Source organism: Zootoca vivipara, chromosome 1, assembly GCF_963506605.1.
Source record: "Zootoca vivipara chromosome 1, rZooViv1.1, whole genome shotgun sequence".
NCBI lineage: Eukaryota > Metazoa > Chordata > Lepidosauria > Squamata > Lacertidae > Zootoca > Zootoca vivipara.
The window spans coordinates 44,591,241-44,611,827 of NC_083276.1; the positions used below are offsets into that span (position 1 = coordinate 44,591,241).

Sequence of the window (20,587 nt, forward strand, 5' to 3'; positions counted from 1 at the left end):
CAAGCTTCCAATATCAGCAGAGTGACATTCCCCTTTTGTGCGCAGCAAGACGTGTGCGTTTAGTTTTGTTAAAACCTATCCTATATAATAATGTCCATGTTGTCCCTGCGTCCAGATGTCCCGTGTGTCCCTGGGGTACTGCGCATGTCCCCCAGAGACACAGGGATTGGACGGAGGGACAACCAGGGACACAGGGATTGGACCCGTGCTCTCGGGACACAGGGAACAGCCAACTGCCGCTCCGCCAACCGCCGCTCCGAAGCCCAGTCTCATGCTGGAGGTGCGCGGTGAGGCGGCGGGGGAGAGAAGCGCTCCCCCCCCCGGCAGCCTTGCCGCACACCTCCGGCATGGGACGGCGCTTCCTCGGGGAACCCGAGGAAGCCGAAGCGGCAGCGGGCGCGGAGGGAGGCCCGCTTTGGCTTGGCAGCGGCGGGAAGAAGGGGAGGAATTCCTCCCCTTTTTCCCGCCGCCGCCAAGCCAGTCCCGGAGCCGAATTGCGGCGCGGCGGGGTTTTTCGCCGTTTGCCTCCCCCAGGGGAAGGCAAACGGCGAAAAACCCCCACTGCGGACTGGCTTGGCGGTGGCGGGAAGACCCGCCACCGCCAAGCCAGTCCCGGAGCCGAATTGCGGCGCGGCGAGGTTTTTCGCCGTTTGCCTCCCCCAGGGGAAGGCAAACGGCGAAAAGCCCCCGCTGCGGACTGGCTTGGCGGTGGCGGGAAGACCCGCCACCGCCAAGCCAGTCCCGGAGCCGAATTGCGGCGCGGCGGGGTTTTTCGCCGTTTGCCTCCCCCTCAGGGGAAGGCAAACGGCGAAAAGCCCCCGCTGCGAACTGGCTTGGTGGTGGCGGGAAGACCCGCCACCGCCAAGCCAGTCCCGGCAGGCCGCTTCCTCTAGCGCCCGTTTTTAAACGGGCTAAAATCCACTAGTACAACAATATTATACTTCCTGGCAAATCCCCTTTATCCCACTTAAAAGAAATACACGACACAATAGTCTTAAAATAAGATAGAGTTTACTTACAAGTTCATCCTGAGTTAACAGCATAATCTCAGAAAGGCAGGCTTACGTAGAAAAGTTACAAATATATACATCTGGAGTCTACTTAGTAGAGTAAGGCTCCATCTGGTCTCTCTCTTGGCAGCAGCCGAGAGGAAGAACCATCCTAACTGTAGATTCTCTGGAGATGTGTTCCCATTGAAGAAGAGATGGCTAAGAGAGAGAATGGCTGCTGGCTAGGGGCTTTTATCTGCAAGCTAATCCATCTCATCTGCATGTCTGGAGGAACAGGAAACTGACCCTTGGTCAGGTGTTCCTCCAGGTGAGTTCCTCTTAGTGGACACTCTAGGAACTGTTGTGACATGTCTGCCCCAGTATTCCATCCCACAGTTGTGTTGTAGCAGTTTGGCTTCTACAGGGCTGCTTTCAGAGAGCAGCATTGGGAAACTATGGATCGGCCTCCTGCTAGTTGCGTTATCGGGAGATTTGGGGCTCTGTTTCTGTTACATATGAATCAGGAGATGCTGTGGCTGTTTCAAGCTAGTGCTTGGACACTCTTATGCTACTGTCTTACTGGTTTTATGTTGCATTCTGTTTCAATGACATTGCTTGTTGTCTTTATGTTGTACACTGCTTAGCTTTTTTAAAAATATTACAGTAAGCGGTATATAAATGCTTTTTAATGATCATCTTCATCTTTGTCTTCTTCAGCGTCAATTTATCTGTTGCCTAAAGTTACTCTTAGTTCTTCTATGTAGGACCTAAAAAACAAAATTGTCCAGCTCATGTGGACAGATTGGAAGTTTGATGTACGCCAGGCAGCTGCCAAGGCTTTGGGGCATTTGGAGCTTGGGAAAGAAGTCCATGATCAACTCAGGTGAGAGCCGTGCAACGTGGTAAGACATCTCAACCACTAGAAAAAACATTTCCTTTGCAAGATTCTGAAATGCAGATAGGCAGTGCATTGGAAACAGAGGACCTCAATAATGTCTGATGGCATTTGAAATGAGACGCATAGAGATCCATATGCATGTTAGAAACATCATCTTCATTGACGGGCAGAGCAATCCTATATGTAGTCACATTTGTGCCCAGTGCCACAGATATCCTGGCAAGAGTTTTCAGCCAACATACTGGAGGTTGTTCCTTCAGGGTAAGTATCATTCTGCTGGCATAGCTCCATCTCTGCAAGCAGAGCATCCTAAGGCCACTTAGCTGGCCTAAGCCATTTACAGGATCTGTACCCTTAGCTCTTAGTAATGACAGGATAGGATAAAGTTAACAACAATTGCTGCTATGCTTTTAAATGCACAAAACTAAAACTTGATTGATCTTCTGCTCCATAATGTGAACAGGGTCTCTCTGCCTCCCCCCTTTCCCTTATTTAGCCCCTAAAAATCCATTGAAGGTTGGGAGAAACCTCTTGAACAGAATTACATGTGTTGTAGGGAAGGGGGAAGTCACGATGTCAGAAAATCCCATTTATGCAAGTGGCAGTGCCTTCCACTTGGACAATACCAACCAATATAATCTCTAAGAATTTCTTCCTGTTGTAGATATGTAGTCAAGGGTAGAAAATGTGGTTGCCCTGCTTCATGTGAAACTGAAAATCCAGCAGTTCCAAGTCTACTCTCAGGAGTGACACAAAATCCAAGTTCTGATTGTCTGACAGCAATGCACAGGGGCAACATGAGAGGAAAAATCCAGAATCAGTCCAAGGTCAAGACACTAGGGCCTGGACTCAAATCAGGCAACTGGTGCAATTACACTGGTGTGCTTACTTCAGAACCCCACCCAGAGCGCAGCTGCAGGCCATCAAGGGTGCCTAAAGAGTTCCTCTGTTAATGAGGAACATCTTACTCACAAGTAGCCATTTTCTCTTGAGGAGGGCAGCAGTCTGACTGAGCCTGCACCCGTGGGCACCTGCACTCCCCCAGACTCTGTGGCTGGTCAGCCTCTGCTTCTGATTCTGTGCAGGGGCCATCTGTGTTCTGAGGAGGAGGTTGAAGGGCTGTGACCCCTGAAAGGTTTGGCTCTGTCTGACTGTTAGTTGACACAACCTGCTGTTCCATTTGCCTTGGGGAGCTCCAGGTCCTCCAGATGTTGGTGGGATACAACTCCCATCATGCCTAACCATTGGCCATGCTGTCTGGACCTGATGGGCCCAACAACATTTGGACAGCACCACAGTGATTACCCTTGCAGTTCTTTATGCTAAACCAGGCATAGGCAAACTCGGCCCTCCAGATATTTTTGGGACTACAATTCCCATCATCCCTGACCACTGGTCCTGTTAGCCAGGGATCATGGGAGTTGTAGTCCCAAAAATCTGGAGGGCTGAGTTTGCCCTATGCTTGTGCTAAACACATCTAGCTCATGAACACGGGGGTGGGGTGTATGTTGTTGCTGATTCTTTTAACACTTGTTATAATTAATGGCCCTTCACTTCAAATGAAGTCTTTACGCCCAGGACTTAATAACGGAGTTCAACCATTGTTCATTATGAACACACTTGTGCCCTCAGGGAGACGCTAAAAAGAGGAGATGTCCGGATGAGGGTGGAAGCTCTTTCATTGATTGGGTGGCTGAAATTCATGACAGCCAGGCTCCTCCCTGGCTTCCTAAAGTGTTTCACTGATGACTTTGTAGCCGTTCGAAAAGAAGCCTGCTGGGCAGCTGGAGAACTTCAGATTAAAGAAGAGGCGGTGAGTGTTCAAAATGTAGGGCCAGTGCACCCATGAGGCAAGGTGAGGTGCCTGCCTCAGGTGGCAGGATCCGCAGGGACAGCAGATTTAGCCTCCAAACAATGCATCGCCTTCTGATGCTGCTGCAGAGGCAGTGACAGCTGGGATGCTGCTCCTTGAAGGCCAGAACTGCTGCCTCCTCGGTAGCACCCCCTCCATGCCTCCTTTGCACCAGCCTCTTGCTGAATAGGAGGCACTGCTGGTCTTCTCGCACCCTTGTTCCCAAAGCGGATATTTATTTCCGGCTAATTCCTGGTGCAGATCTTCACCCACCCCTTCTTCCCTGGGGGGATGCTATTTTGTGGTTTGCCTCAGGTGCCAAATGTTCTTGGGCCAGTCCTGTCAAAATGACAGCAGATAAATATGCGGAGATAAATATAAACTCCTTTCTTGAATGCAGCCTGGGTGGGTTCTTCAGAGACTATTCCTCAGATGCTAGTCCAGGGCTGGAACAATACATCTTCCTCATTGATCATCTGGGGAGAACCATGTGCAAAACCAATCTTCTGTATGCATAGTGGATGTGGTATAAATGCAGGCGCACATCTGGATGTATAACGCTACATCTACATTGTGACGCTTTTTCGGGCTGGGTTCTGCCTGGATGCATGATGTGGAGAAAATGGGTAAAGAAAAATTGTTCTCCCTCTGTTATAATACTAGAACCTGGGTCCCTCCAAAGAATCTGAATTAATGGGAGATTCAGGACAGACAATATCACCCCATAAGATGTAGTAGTGGCTGCCAACTTGGATGCTTTTCCAAGAGGTTTAGGGAAATTCATGGAGAATAAGGCTATCAGTGGCTACTAGCCATGATACATGTGTCAGAGGCAGTTGCAGGGAATTGCAAGTGGGGAGTGTGCTGTTGTACAGTATTCAGGTAATGCTTGCAAGGTTCTCATAGGCATCTGGTTGACCACTGTAAGTACAGGAAGCTGGACTAGATGGGCCTTTGGTTTGATCCAACAGGACTGTTCTTTTCCTTTTGATGTAGACTTCATTACATGCAACTTGAGGGCCAAGATCTATACAGTATTAAAGTCCCTTGTCCAGAGACAGAGAACCTGTGGCCCTTCAGATGTTGTTAGACTCCAACATCTGTCAGTCCCAATCAGCATGGCCAATGATCAGAGGTGATGGAAGTTGTACTCCAAGAACATCTGGAGGGCCACAGGCTCTGTATCCCAGCTCAATCCCATTTCATCCCAGGGAAACATTTCTGCTAAATCTCCAAAGTATTTTTTGGTAGAGCCAATGAATCCAGCTGAAGTTGCTTTGGGGCTTTGATCTGGTTTGTGGACTTTCTGTTAGCTGTCTCTGAAAGTCCATATTTTCTGTGCTTAAAAATAATAAAATAATAAAAGCTGTGTTTATTATTTATTCATTCCCATACTTTATGTTTTAAAAATATTATAGGCACAGTTTGCCAGGACCTTCTAAGCCCCATTGAAAGTTAAAGGAATGTGATTAATAATAATAATGATTATAATTTGTACACCGCCCATCCGACTGGGTTGCCCCTGCCACTCTGGACGGCTTCCAGAAGATTAAAAAAACACAATAAAACATTAAATATTAAAAACTTCCCTATAAATATTCCCTATTAAATATTAAAAACTTCACCTTCTGATGGGGTGAATGAAAGCAGAAATGTGCTATTGTGTTTCTCTCCTTCATTATTATGAAGCTTGGACGGGAAAAGAAAATACTGCATGTAATGGAAAGATGGCTTTTTCAAGACAATGGAATTGAATGAGCTACCTGTCTGCCTTGCAAAAATGTTACAATACACAACTGATGGGCGATGTTTGGCTTGGTGGGGTCCACATTGTGCCTACCTGCTGCCTTTATGTTACAGTCTGGGATTGCCTATTGGGGCAGTCTTGTAATTTATTTGGTGTGAACCATCCTGTTTAAAACAATATGCAAACTAGGTTCTGTCAACTAATACCTTTTTTCTTGTTGCTGTTCCTAGGTGCTCAGGTGCCTTTTTAAGATAATGCAGACTGACCCTCTCTGGAAAATCAAGACTCTAGCTATCAAAGGTATTGTACAGGCTAGGACCCTGGCATTTCCTTCCCAGGTGCAGACCCAACCTGTAAAAGGTATGGGGATGTTCAAGTTCCACTGAAAATGCTGATCCTCATTTGTTGATGTTTTAACCATCAGGGCTGAAGCAGCCCCAAGATTAGTGATAATCCTACGTTAGCATTTACATAGCATATTTCAAGCATTCAAAGCACCAAGCACTTCATATTGTCTCATATTGTTTCCAGAGAAGTAGCTGTCTCTGCTGCAGGAAGAACAGCAAAGAGTTCTGTGGCCTTTTATAGACTATCACATAATAATATCAGCTTCCACGGACTAAAATCCAGTTTGTCATCAGTTATCTTTGTAACAGCCCTGTAGGATAAGTGAATATTTTAATCTCTCATGCTACAGATATATATCTGATGTTGAGAGCAAAGCCTCTTGCCTAAGGCTCTTGGGATAACTGCTAAGTGATATCAACCAGAGACTTCTTGGTACACTCTCTTGGGGCCAAGCTGGATATGCCATTAATTGCAACTTTGCATTGAATATGTACACTTTAAAAACTGCAAATTAAAGCTGCAAGGGAAGGGGGAGGGATACGATTATCAGAATCACAGGTCATGGTTGGCGAATGTAACCATTTCCTCCCCTGTTGTGATCCTGAGGAAAACCCCTCCTCTGAAGCTAGTATTTGCACTGGAAGGATACTAGTATCAATTGGGGATTTCCTCTCAACGCAAATAGTGCGGCAACAGGGAACCTTGGACCCAGCAGCCAAATGTGGCTTGCTGAGCCCCTCTGTCTAATCCTTGGGACTCTCTCCAGAGCATAACCTCTCCCAACCACACTGTGTCTTCCCAGGCCAGTCCCTGCACTGGCCTTCCTTCCCACTCCCCTTGAATGTTTTCACTGGGCTGTAAAGTGTTCTTGACCTCTGATAGTGACTCTTGATTGTCTGAATGGAGGTTAGAGAAGAGTGTCTGTAGAAAATAGTGTACTATATAAAGGTGCAAATTACATTATTTTATCTACCCACCTTTGCCTCTGTCCTGCCCAACACTGGTACCTGTCCCCTGGAAGATTGCTTTAAAAAAAAAGAGGATTCCCACCTCTGAAATAACACGTTCAGGCAAAGGATTTTCCTCAGAACCGCAGCAAAGGAGGAAAGGTTTAATTATCAGCCCCAGAGGCAGCTGCTGTTTGCGTGTAAAAATAACTTGCCATATTTAACATCCTATCTGATACTGCAACAACTAGCATACTTATTTAGTTAGCAGATACAATGAACTTTTTACATGCCTCAAAAGTGTTTTCCTGCTGCTGAAATTTCACATTAAAAGAGCCAGCATCCTGCTTTCTAATTTAACACTTTGCCAAAAACATATGTTCAGGAGCACAATCCTGGACTGTCATTGAGTTAATAAGTCAACAGTGGCTTGATTAAAAAAAAAAGGTGAGTAAGATCAGCAAAAATACCTGCATCTACAAAAGATGATTTGGGTATAACCTGTTTTGTGCTGCAAGGAAGGTTGCAGCACAAAAGTGATTCCCACAGTAAAGCAATTCCTTCCTTCCACATCAGGGAGAAGGATAACATTTTGTTTCAGACCGAGTGTAGGATGTAGAACTTTAGGTGATGGCAGCATTTGGATCATTGCCTCATCTTCCTGGCATAAATGTTGAAATGAACACTCTTTTCTTTTCTGCCAGCTCTGGGTCAGATAGGAGAGGCAAGTCCTTACCTGAAAGAACTTCTCCTCTGGGCCCTTCATTATGAAGAAGATCCCGGGGTGCGAAAGGAAGCCTGTCGTACTCTCATCACCCTCAAGATGAAGGATGAAACAGTTCGGGCTAGTTTGCTGGAGAGAATGGTTTTGGAGCCAAATGAGATGGTCAAAGAGTAAGTCCCTTGTTTCCTAAATAGAGAAAAACTTATGCATTTAGAAAACCACTTCCTTCTCCTGGGTTCTTCTTGGCAGATGTGCAATACCTTTACTTCTTCAGGATAATGCTCCTATAGAACACTTTTACAGATTCTGGGAATGAGCTTTGAGCTTTTGGGGGGCGGAGCTGAAGTCCTGAAACTAAGTTCTGTTTCTCACTGGGCACTCTCACCACCACCTATTTGGTGAGCATAAAACCAGTGGGTTATGTGTGTAGACCTCCTCCACTTAAGAGTGGCCCCTGAGTGAGTCAGGATTTCCCCCTTACATAGAGGAATTACACTTATAAGTTGAGCCCTTCTCTCTCACACCAAACATGTAGCTGGAGGGGGGGTGTATAATAATAATAATAATAATAATAATAATAATAATAATAATAATAATAATAATATAATACCCTGTCCATCTGGCTGGGTTTCCCCAGCCACTCTGGGTGGCTTCCAGCAGAATCTTAAAATACAATGATTCATCCAATATTAAAAGTTTCCCTAAATTATTCAAAAATCTGCAGAGTTTTAAGAAACAGTGAAGCCTACTTTCAAGATTAACTTGAGAACTGGAGTTGTGGCCTCCAAGTGCCTTAGATGGAACTGAAACTTGCACTGTAATCATAAACATGACTTCTGAGAAGTACTATACTTAAACCCGATCCATTCCTCACCCCCCCTCCCCTCTTCTATGTAGTCATGTGCTCCTTCCTAACACACCAAACCTAAACCAGCCAGAATTGCTAGCCACTATCTGTTTTTTCAGTAGTTTATAATTTTTGCCATCTACTCTAATAACCTTCTCCCATGAACCGCTGCACAGGCCAAGCAGATCACAGGGTGGTACAGAAGAATGCAGTGTAAGGTTACAATTGGTGGCCTTTGCCAGCATGTCTGGACCAAGTGCCACTCCAGGTCTGTGGTACCAATACCCATCTCTTTCCCAACCTGCCTCATATTCATGGCAAAGAAAGATTTTAGTGTCTCTTACACCCACCTCCCCCTTGTACTGCATCACAAGGATTTCAGAGGGTGCAGCAGACATATGGAGACAAGTGGAAGCATGAACCAGCTTCAGATAAGCCCAAAGGGCCCATAGGGGAGGCCTTCTCTAGCTATACACTGGTACCTCGGTCTACAAACAGTCCTGTTAACAAACACTTCAGACAATGAACTCTGCAAAGGCGGAAGTAGGCATTCCAGTTAGTGGACTTTGCCCTGGAAGCCAAATGGAAGCCGAACACTGGCGGCGGGAGGCCTCATTAGGGAAAGTGTACGCCTCGGTTTAAGAACGCTTTGGTCTAAGAACAGACCTCCGGAACAGATTAAATTCATAACCCGAGGTACAGTGGTACCTCTAGTTGCGGATATGATCTGTTCTGGGGTGCCGTTCGCACCCTGAAAAGTCCACAACTAGAGCAGCGCTTCTGCGCATGCGTGAAGTGCACAGAACGCTTCTGCGCGCATACACGCAGCGAAACCACTTCCGGGTTTGCCACATTCGCAAGCTGAAAAGACGCAACATGAACCTAACGCAACACGAGGTATGACTGTACCACTGTACACTGCTGCAGGGGCAGAAGGATCTACTTACACTGTTGCAGATATCTCACAGAAGAAGGTGCTAGCTGTATGCACATAGGAAATATAGACTGAGAGAAGTTATTTTATTTTATTGTATTATGTTTTATTATGATGTTTTTGTATCGGATCATATTATTTTAAGGTCTGTGTTCTTTGGTGTATATTTTGTTGCTGTAAACTGCCTTGTGAATAGTAATATAGAAAGGCAGCATACAAATTAAAAGTGAAATGAAAAAATGAAAATAGAAGATGGCTAGTGCACTGAATTGACAAGATCTCCTTCCTCTGCCAGGCTTTCATTTGAGATCTCTGAAGCATGTAAATAACACACCGCCCATTGTTTCCAATTTAGGGAAGTGAGCCGTGCCATGAAGATTTTCAATTTTGAACAGGAAGAGGAACATGAAACGATTCAGATGATCAAGAATAAGGTGGGAGAAAACTGCAATTAGCAGAAAGAACTAGATTCTTTTTTGTAGGAGTAAAGAACTCAGAAATAGGTTATGAATACTCCCCTTGTCCCAGGATGTACAATTATAGCTGATGGGGGGGGGGACCTGCTTCCCTCCCCCTAAAATCAGACTTTTTGCAGTAAGTGATGAAGTAAGTCTGAACTTGAGATAGCACTTGTGAGATAGCACTTGCTTTGATACATCCTCTTATCTCCCTAAACACAGATAACGAGAACATTAATTAAAATAGCCATTATCACCCAATCTTGCTGCAGACCAATCAGGACAAATGCTCAATAAATAGGTCATCTGGAAGTGTCCTTACTTTCACATAAAATCTTCATGTTCATTCTGGAGGTGGCATGGTCCTCTGAAAACTGGACCACATGGCTTCTTGCACTTAGATCTAGCAGCTTATAGAGCAATTAGCTGTAATGCCCCTTTTTGTCCCTCTACCCTTCTTGGAGGGCTAGTGTGTTAGTTTCAGCTCTAGTCTTACATCCTGGAGGTTAAGGAAACTAGGAATCTTACTGAAGAGTTAAGCCCTGGCTTGCTAGGCACACAGGGCTCTGGGCAGTCTTAATGCAACTGTCTAGGTTCTCTGAAGCCCAGTCTTACTATTACTAATTTTTCACATCACAACTGGCTCCGACCAGCTTCTGAAAAAGAAGTGGAGGCAATGTATGTCAATTTATAAATCAGAAGGAATTGTGGAAAGCAGACACAGACATCAGTTATGAAAGTGAAAAACATTTAGCAGTCCTACTCTCCAAATACAGATCTGCCCCACTCTGTCCCTATTTAGGCAAGAGCATATTGTTTCGATCTGGTCAACTAGAATTAAGTTCTGCTGAATGGAGCACCTAGTAACAAGTGATCTACCCTTCTGCAAGGGCTGGTGTATTAGTTTCCCCTTTAGTCTTACATCCCCAAGACTACATAATTTTAATCTTTGGGCTACTGGTTGCTTTTGTTTTTAGTACCTTAGATTTGGTTTGTTTCTATTGAACACCACCTGGACAAGTTTTTACATGACAAATGGCACGTAATTTTAATAAAAATAACTATTTCTGATGCAGGTTGCCACATTAAGCCAAAAAGACTTGGTAATTGAGAAAGTACTCAAAATTAAGGAGATAACAAAGAACACGTGGCAGGAAGCCCACCACATCTATCGAGAGAAGGGAGACGTCTTTGCATACAGTTCAATAAGGGACATCTTCCTTGATGTTGTTCAAGATATTTTCACTGGTAAATCAGGGTGGTGGGGAAAGCAGTTTGGTGGAATGCTCATTTGCTGTCACATATCTATTTTTTTCTTTTTTCAGAAAGGGTGCTCAGCACAAACTTCGAAGTAGGGGTGGGGAACTGGATCTGGCTGGCAGGCTGATTCCAGTACTGGTCCACCATCCACAGACCACTCTTGGGGGGGGGGGTCCACACAGCTGTCAAGTCATGTGACATATGATGTAAGGCAATTCCACTTCAAAGGAAGAATCAGGAGCATTCTCATTTTAGTTCAAGGCATGGATACAAAGATTCCTGCCAAAGATGAGGCTTGTATTCTGCAATGCATTTAAATTCAGCTCTGGATGCAAACCTTATTTTTGGGAAGAATTTACTAAATTGTACATTTTTTTGTTCCTGCAACTTGCTCTAGGGCTTTATGATGAAGGATGGGTAATAACAACATTTCACAGAAAGTAAAGTGTGGCTGTAGGAGTAGGTCCTATAGATATGAATATGTCTACATAAGTGTATGAGGAATTAAAATTTGTCCATTTTGTGAAGGCTGCTTTGATCAGCTTTTAAAAAAACCCAGTGTTCATGTACTCATTGTGTTAAAATACTGCTTTTAATTGACAGCTTAGCTTCTATGTGTCATGTTGAAATGCTTATCTACACCAAAACAAAAAAGCATTCATTATCCTTGGTAGGTTTTGCTTTGCTTTACAGAAATAAGTGTTCCCTATTCAAACAGTTTAGTATCCTGCACCTGTAAAATTTGTAGGATTAGCTTCAATGCATTTATAGAAACGTTGTATAATTATACTGGTAATTTACCTAGTCATATTTCTGTGTGCACACAGATCTATGGCTACCAATTGTATTAGATACAGTCACTGTATATTTTAATTTCTAATCAAACACACAATTTAAACATCCCTGTTCGATATATTATATTTAAATATGGGATGATCTTATTTTGCCAAAGGAAAATAAACTTATTTACACTTCTGCAAACTTCATTGAAATGAAGGTCTTAACCACCCTTAATTTGATCTATAAATAAAAAAAGAGCTGGCTTACAAATTAAATGTGTCGTTCTGGGTAGCCAATTTAATGGCATCCAAATGTCACTAGAGTACAACACCCATCATCCCTGTGCATTGGCTATGCCGGGTGGGGCAGAAGGGAGATGGTGCTTAGCAACATCTGGAGGGTGTCATGTTGGCTGACTCTGGACCAGATGTACTATGTACACAATTCTGCATTTTAATAGGCAGATAGCACCAATCTGTTTGTAGTTAGACTAACAGGTACTTTTTTTTTCCTATCCAGAAAGTTTTCAATGTCCAAGAAGGAAGTTCTCAGAGGTTTGGATTACTATCTTAAATATACTAGTAAGTACAATAGAAGAGTATTCTTCCAACACATTTATTTTGATCATATTTAACATGTTATACAGACAACAGGGGGTTCTTAGTAATCAACAATCCCTTCTCAAATAAGACTGTGGCCAAGGCAATTTTGTCATCCAGCGTAGCACAAGGAAGGTCTTCCACACTGACATACTTTGGGTAGGAAGAAAGCAAAAATTCAATACCATCTGTATGTTCAGGCTCTATTTCACAGTATTTGGGCTCCTCCTTGTGGTACACCCTTGAATTTTCTGTAGTATAATACAGCAATGTGGCATCTCCTTCATTGCACAATCTGACAATTCCATACTGAAGGAGCCGAACCTGTGTCTTTTTCTTCAACTGGACATCAAGATTTTGGACATCTCCATTTCCCCACCGTGCTGGATGTCCGTACACACTCAATGCCTTTTCGCTCTCAGTCAGCACTGGCGGGAGGCAGTCATGAAGAAAAGCCTTGGCTTTTTGATCCACAGCAGCATCAACTGGTGCAAAATCCATTAGTTTGGTTATTAGTGTTCTGATCTTTTGCATAAAGGCATCTCGGCGAGGATCAACAACATCCGAGTTCAGGACTCCCATGTATTCCAGGTAGTCTGTGGGTAGCCCACGGCGATATTCCACATCCTCTTCAATGGCCATCTGCAATGCTGCAGGAAGGAGCTTTTCTAACAGGTCTCCCCAGGAGTTTCGCTGGTATGAGGATACTGTTATATGGAGTGAATGTGCATCTGGGAGACAGTCACCTTGGTGGATAAACCCCCGGGGGAAATAGAGCAGGTCTCCAGCTTCTAATACAGTCTCCAGAATGGGTTCTCCAATCTCCTCCTGGCTAAAGTTGCTACTCGAAAACTGAGGCAACACCTCCGCGTCTTTCCTTGGGCTGTAAACCCGCCAATGCTTCTTTCCTTCCAGCTGGATCACAAAGGCTTCAATGTCGTCATAGTGAGGAGCAAAGCCCTGCGTACCAGCAGGGGTCAAGTAAGTGTTTGCTCCCACCATGCTGTTGAACTGCTCCTGCAGGATGGAGAGGAATTGCCAGAGGGTGAAAGAAAAAGCCTGGGGGTTTAGCATCCTGAGGGAACAGCCATTCCTGAAGAAATCCCACACCACAGCCGGCAGCGCCCTGCCCTCCGGATTGTGTGTCTCCCTCTTCCCATCTTCATAGCTGGTCACGTCCAAATTGACACCGAACCGAACATCGCTGTCACGCAAGATGGCATCAAACTCTGCTGTAGAGAAGAGGTCCTGGTAATAACCTGGATTGTGCCTCTGGAGCAAGAGGGGCTTCTTCTCCCAGTACCAGTCAAAGAAGTGACGAGGCAAAGTGGGAGCGATGAGCCACTCGAAAAGTTTGGCGGCTCGCTGCCGGCTATGCTGAACTTGCCCTAGCTCTTGGAGGAGGCGCTGGAGTGGGCAGCCCATAAACGGACGCTGGGGGGAAGGCGCCTTCTTCTCCTTGTGGGGTGTTGGCAGGGGGCTTTCTCCGCTTGCCATGCCGCACTTACGCTTGGAGGCCGCCGCCGCCGCATCATCCTTGGAGTTCGCATTCGTTCTCCGTCTCTTCGCAAGTTTCACGGCCGCATCCGGGACGGGGCGAGCATCACAGGGCAGCTCCCCGTTCGCGGCTCTTGGTGTCTCCGCGCAGTCCTCGGCGGCCACCGCCCTCTTAGAGGTCCGCTTCTTGGCCTTCCGGCGCTTCAGCGAGACGGACAGCCCGTGCCTCGGGCGCTGCGGCAGCTCCCGGTCCCCGTGTTGCACGGCGGAGCGGTAGGCCGAGAGCGCGGACACACGTGGCGGGCGAAACAGCTCCATGCCTGGACCCGGGGTGGGGAAGCGCCGGCCAACACGTGCCGACGGCTTCCGGCTTAAGAACGAGGCTTTTCTACCTCTCCTTCCGGTGTCGCTTCGTACCTAGCTCGGCCCTGGGATTCCCGCGCGGCCAACGAGCGACGGGTCAGAGAGACTCGGTGAGAGAGCGCCGCTCTAGCCCAAGTGAGCTTTTCCGGTCTAAAACGGAAGTTGCGCCCTTGTTCTCTAACTCGTCCCGTGATAAGTATCTAGGATATCATAGAGATACGAAGGGATAGAACGATCCCATTTTACGTTCTAGTATAAATCGTGTTGTTGTTGTTTGTTGTTGTTATATTATATTCTCTGCCTTTAACCCTAACAGGGACTCAGGGCAACTCGCCCATAAAATAAGAACACCTGAAAACGGGGGGTGGGGATCGTTCAAAACAATTCAACATTAATAGAATTAAAAATCTAAAAGCGCTATTAAAAAACATACAAACGCAATAAAGCAGCAGGGCACCACGGGATCCAATGGTGTATCATCGCACACGCACCCCAGATTTGAAATTTAGGCTGTGCGCGACTCTTAACTTTTTGCAAAGATACTATGGTGGAGCAGGTTGCTACTCCTGCATCGTAAATCAGTTTAAAGGTAAAGGTAAAGGACCCCTGACAGTTATGTCCAGTCGCAGACATCTCGCTTTACTGGCCAAGGCTTGGGAGTACTGTAATTATTTTGAATTCAAGCTAACTTACTTCCGGGCAAACATCCATAGGCTAGAGCTCACCTCAGCATGCCTTACTCTTGAGTAATTATGTTTAGTGCATTAGGTCGGAAGTCTAAACCCATATTTGTTTACTTGGAGGTAAAGCCTATTAGTCAAAAGAGGTTCACTTTGGGCTTCAAGCCACATAGTTGTGTCAAGATGCTGCTTTGCCATATTAACAAATCTTCATTTACAGCCAGATTTAACATAGATAATGGCAATGACATAAAAGTAACTACAGCTGCTCAACAAATAATAAATACTAATGCTATTTAAAATGTATCCAGCAAAATTATTTAATTATATAATATCAGAATAAACAGTCACTCTTATATGAAAGAGTAATTCCCATGAGGTGTTTTCGAGGCTTCCCTAGATTGCAGACACAGAGCTCAGAAGGACAGGCACTTACCAACATATAATTTAAGCCACTATAAATACATTTTAGCTATGTGCACTTATTCAGAAGTAAATCCTGTTTGTAAGCATGCACAGGATTGCTGCCTAAATAACCAACTTGTGCAGTTTGAGCTTTTAAATGCAAGTAGCTCAGTTTGTGACTTTTACTGGAATCCTAAACATGTTTACTAAAGTAAACTTGCCCTTAGGGGCAAGTAGGACATGCCAAGGACGGTATCATGTTGTGCAGCCTTTTGCATTTAGAGGGTTAGGAGAAATCAATCGAAAGTTTGTTTTTCATGTAATGTAAATTGCATTGCTAATATGTGCATATTACTGATACTGATTTTAAAAACAGCAATATTACAGGTGAAACTCGGAAAATTAGAATATCGTCGAAAAGTGAATTTATTTCAGTAATGCAACTTAAAAGGTGAAACCAATATATGAGATAGATGCATGACATGCAAAGCAAGATATGTCAAGCCTTTACAGTATTTGTTGTAATTGTAATTATTTGTCGTTAGGCGGGTAAATTAGAAATACAATGTAATTAATGAAATGTCATAGCGGTGTTTCTTTTTGTATTATTGTAACTATTTGTTTTATTGCTGTGGAATTTCCAAAAGAAAGCATTTGTAAAATAAAAAATAATAATAAGTTGCATTACTGAAATATATGCACTTTTCGGTGATATTCTAATTTTCTGAGTTTCACCTGTAGATGTTATTATATATGTGTGCATTACATAATATATGTAAAAATTGACAGAAAATATTAAAAATGAACAAGTTATGCCTTTCTCTAATTTGCAAAGAAAGAGATAAGATGAATCTGTATATGGCTTTGCAAAGTCAAATCTTATTTTGCTACTTGTATTTCAGCCTATTTTGGGAATCCCTCCAACCCCATGGACACAAAGAGCCTTCTTAGAAGCACTGAAAATACGCAATGCTGAGAAGGCAGAATGTGCCAAGAAACCAAAAGCACCCACAGAGAAGTGGAAAAAATCCAGGGTCAAGAAAACAAAAACAAAAAAAAACTGCTCAGAGTCCATTTACTAGTCAGACACTCAGCTGACTCTTCTACTGTGGGAAACAAGGTACAAAAGTCATGTACAGAAAATAGCTTTTCAGATATTTGGAAGCAGAATAATCACAATACAGTTGCTAGTTGGTGTATGTCTTCCACCATGGTCTCTAGTCAAACCAGCTCTGCAGGATTTTGAATCATTAAGCTTACTTCTGCATCTAGTTTCAGCTCTCTCAGGGTGTATTTCCAGCATTGCTGGTATTGTCACACATCTATTACATTCCTGGTAATACTTCTGCATTAGAGGATACCTATTATGCGATAGTGGGCATGCAAAGCAATATATTCTTCACTAAGGAGCTGGGGGTTGTTGTTTTTAATAATAAAAAACCCTAAAGTTTTATGGTGTATTTATTGCATGAACTATAGCACATGTCCACATGTGCTCATGTAGCCCTTTAGAAATAACAATACATGGGCAAAGCTACCACACCCTATGAGCAATGCCCACATTTTTTTCCTTTTTAAAAGGAGAGAAGGACAGAAGTTGCTAGAAACTTGGGTCAGTTTTACCACTCTGTTCACTGAAAACAAGGCAAGGGCAAGTGTTTACCAGGCTTCCTGTTTCCTGCATACTAGTGGGAGTTTCCTCTCAGTTTAATTCTATTTGCATAATTACCAAGTTTTTGATGCTGGACGAGAGGTACTTAAGCCTGTAATTCTAAGCACTCTTTTACAAATGGGACACTAGAGAATTATTGGAAATTGCAGTCAAACATAACTAGCAAACATAGAGCTAGTGACAAGCATAGGGTTACTTACTGCATGAAGGGATTTAGGGAAATAGAGCTGTGTTCCTAGACTCAGCTAGGTTACTCCAGCTCTCCTCTGGAGAGGGAGGAAGTGAAGCTTTCTACTTTTCTGTCTCTCTCTCTGCACCATGTAAACATCAAAGGAGGATGTGTGTAAGCTTGCTCTCAAGCTTAGAGCATGTGTTTGAAACCACTAGCTGTATTTTCTACCCAATAATATTTTGCCTGTGTCCTCCTAGCAAGTGCAAGGAGCAATACATGTACCAGATCTTTGAATCTGTAAGTAAAGCATTTTAAACTTACTTAGCAATGCATGGTCTGTTCTTTGCAAAAGAGGTAGAAAGAGTAGGAGCATTGTAAATGAGATAAGAGGGGTCTAACAACCTATATTCCTAATGCTACACTGCTGCTTGGCTTTTGTGCGTTTAAACTCTCTTGGGGCTTTCTGCGCTTTTTGAATCTAGGCACCCAGCTGATTCTTTTGTTGTTCATCCACACACGTGGGTCCACAGGGATTCATATATTTAATTCCCCAGCAAGAACAAGTCCCATTGATTTCAATGAAGCTCACATGTGAGTACAAATGCTTAGGGGTGTGCTGTAAGTCACTTCCAGTGCTCCATTGAAATGCAGTCAATCTACATTTAAAGCCCCATGGCAATTAATAGTCTTAAGGTGCATTTTCAGTTTCACCATTCAGAAATGACATGGACCAAATTGACCCATATTGCAACCCACCATGAAAATACAAGGAAGACATAATAGGTTCAGTCATATACAATACTGATGTTTCTTTTATGAGGGAATGATCCAATATGAACAAGAGCCAGTGAATGTGCAGGGAGACAATTAATATGCTGCACTTTCTGTTAGCAGTGAGGGAAGAACTACATTCAAATGGGGTCAGAAGAATTTATTTAAGGCAATCTAGATTTCATGTCTGTTTCATATGCACTTTCATTAGAAAAACACTTACTTCTGGCTGCTCTGAATTGTCTAGCTCAGAGTAAACCCACTGAAAGTAAATATAGTCGTACCTTGGATCCTGAATGCCTTGCAAGTTGAACATTTTGGCTCCCAAACGCTGCAAACCTGGAAGTGAGTGTTCCCCAAACGCTGCAAACCTGGAAGTTTGCAAATGTTATTTGGAACCTGAACATCCGACGCGGGTTCCAGTTGGCTGGAAACTCCTGCAGCCAATCGGATGTCGCGACTTGGTTTCCGAACATTTTGGAAGTTGAACGGACTTCCAGAACAGATTCCGTTCGACTTCCGAGGTACAACTGTAGCTTATTTCAGTGGGTCTAATCTGAGCATGACCAACATTGGTTATCACTCTTAGTATCAGTTTTAGATTAAAATGCATACACATAAATATGAATAAAATATTTCTGTACAATATTCCCATTTGTATTGTTGGAATCAGGGATTCATGGATTTACTTTTTGTATAGTGTTGTAACCTGAACCATTCTTTACTTAAGACCATGAAATTGTTGTCATTGTTGATTCAAATATCAACTATGCCAGCTTTAGAACTAAATACATAGTTTTAAAAAAACTATTTTGTCCTGAAAAACAGGATATTAGGGTAATAGAAAAACCAAGGTAATAGAAACTTTATTGTCCACCTTGGACACTTTATTGGATCAAACATGCAGTCAGAGTGATATTTTCTGCATAGCATCTCATTTCAAAAACAAAGGTGACCTTGGAGGATCAATCCTATGCAGAGTAGGTATGGCCTTTGGTTAAAATAAGTTTAGGCATGCTGAACAGTGTAAAATCAGGGTGGATAGCATCCATCCATTCCTGCTCCTAAAAAATGAATTGTTCTTAATATTTCTATACTGCCCTTCAGCCGAGGGTCACACGGTGGTTTACAATATAAAAACACAAAAATGCATAACATAGTAACAAATGAAACAATATCCCCCACATTATTGTTTATTAAATGTCAAGAGATCATATTATTGTAAACAATGCTGGGAGTCTTTTCCAGCTTAAAAATGGTAAAAAATATTTTAACTAACTAACTAACTAACTAACTAACTAACTCCCTTTCTACCTTTCCTGCAGAAATTCTTAACTGTCACTTCAGTTCTTCCTGTCTTTTCATGCGACCCCTTTTCACATTAGTCATGGGTATTAAGAAAATGATTTCTAGAGTATGGTCCTGTTGTCAAGCTGGATTTATTGTTTTACATCCCACTGTGTGGTTTTATGGCTCTTGATAGATACTATCAAGTGGTAGAAATCCCATAAATAAAATAAAAACAGTGGATTCATTTTATCCGTTTTCCTGCAGTGAAGTGATTTTCCCCTGTTTTTTTTCTTGCAAAGAGACTTTATAGTGAGATCTGCATAGAACTACCTAATATGAAAAACAAACAAACAAACAAACTTTAGTATGAAACCAGTTTTGGAATCACCGGGTACAGCTGAATAAGCTTAGCTAAATAACACTATTAAGCCTAAGAAAATGAAGCATCAGGAATATACTGTTAGCATCGTATAGGAGACTTGGCAGTTTTAGAGAAAGTGTCTGCAGTGTTCAGCGGGTATTATTCAATGCCAACAATAAGGTCTGGCACAATTGTTTTGCCCTAAGTCTCTAGAAACCTCGCTATAGCTCCGTTCATATATCCTAAGCATCACACTGTTTATTTTGTCTCCAGATGCAGAGGGACATTCCTGTACATCTCTGTCATTCTCAAATGCTTTGGGACCTTCATCTGATTGACTAGCAGAAGTGCACTCTTGAAGAAAATTAATGGATCAGAGGGATAGCTAGACAAAGTTACAACAAATATATATTTGTTAATGGACTTCTATGCTTTAAGTTGTTGTAATTTACTGGCTTTGATTTTTTTACACCTGTGCGACAGTATTCTTCAATTTAATTAAAAGTTAAAACGAAAGCAAAGATTTTTCGGTTCTCTGCCTTCACCCTTCCATTACTTCCCTTCTTGAATGAATAATCTGTACAAGTGTGAGTGTTACTGAATGGGATTATCAGAACAACATCAGATGAACGCAGCGGTTAGGTAATAATATTGTTGCATGGCACCCCAGTCTCCAAGCAGTTCAAGATTCCAGGGTTCCAAGTGCCCAGGATTCGGTTTCCTTGAAATGAGGGGCTGTGGTGTCTTTATGATATATGGTTTGTTTCCACATACATACAACCTGAGCCTATGATTGAGGGGCTCACAGCATTAACAACCCAGAAAGTCTTGCTTCTCCCAAAGTCACAGCAGAAATCAGGCATAGCTCCCACTCTCAGGCTTCTTCCTGCTACCTGCTTCTAGCCCAGGGGCGTAGCCAGGATGAAAATCTGGGGGGTCAAGGGGCGGGGCCGAGGGGCGGGGGGAGGGGCCACAGTGGGGCAAGGAAAGCTC

The 20,587-nt window shown here is 43.4% G+C and overlaps 2 protein-coding genes across 4 annotated transcripts in view; one reads left to right on the forward strand and one right to left on the reverse strand.

Annotated features, from left to right (window-relative positions):
• Positions 1–20,109, forward strand: part of HEATR4 (HEAT repeat containing 4) — a 35,547-nt gene extending 15,438 nt beyond the window's left edge. For all 3 annotated transcript variants that reach the window (XM_060274373.1, XM_060274354.1, XM_060274438.1), the window contains 9 exons: positions 1,754–1,872; positions 3,520–3,700; positions 5,717–5,786; positions 7,486–7,675; positions 9,642–9,720; positions 10,821–10,992; positions 12,304–12,365; positions 16,231–16,448; positions 19,868–20,109. In XM_060274373.1, coding sequence (XP_060130356.1) covers positions 1,754–1,872; positions 3,520–3,700; positions 5,717–5,786; positions 7,486–7,675; positions 9,642–9,720; positions 10,821–10,992; positions 12,304–12,365; positions 16,231–16,410 — 1,053 coding nt within the window. In that variant the 3' untranslated portion in view covers positions 16,411–16,448; positions 19,868–20,109. The remainder of the gene's footprint in view (positions 1–1,753; positions 1,873–3,519; positions 3,701–5,716; positions 5,787–7,485; positions 7,676–9,641; positions 9,721–10,820; positions 10,993–12,303; positions 12,366–16,230; positions 16,449–19,867) is intronic.
• On the reverse strand, positions 12,387–14,325 carry RIOX1 (ribosomal oxygenase 1). The gene has a single exon (XM_035140738.2). It carries the CDS (start codon positions 14,196–14,198, stop codon positions 12,423–12,425), a length of 1,776 nt encoding a protein of 591 aa, XP_034996629.2. The 5' UTR covers positions 14,199–14,325; the 3' UTR covers positions 12,387–12,422.
• Positions 20,110–20,587: the final 478 nt, after the last annotated feature.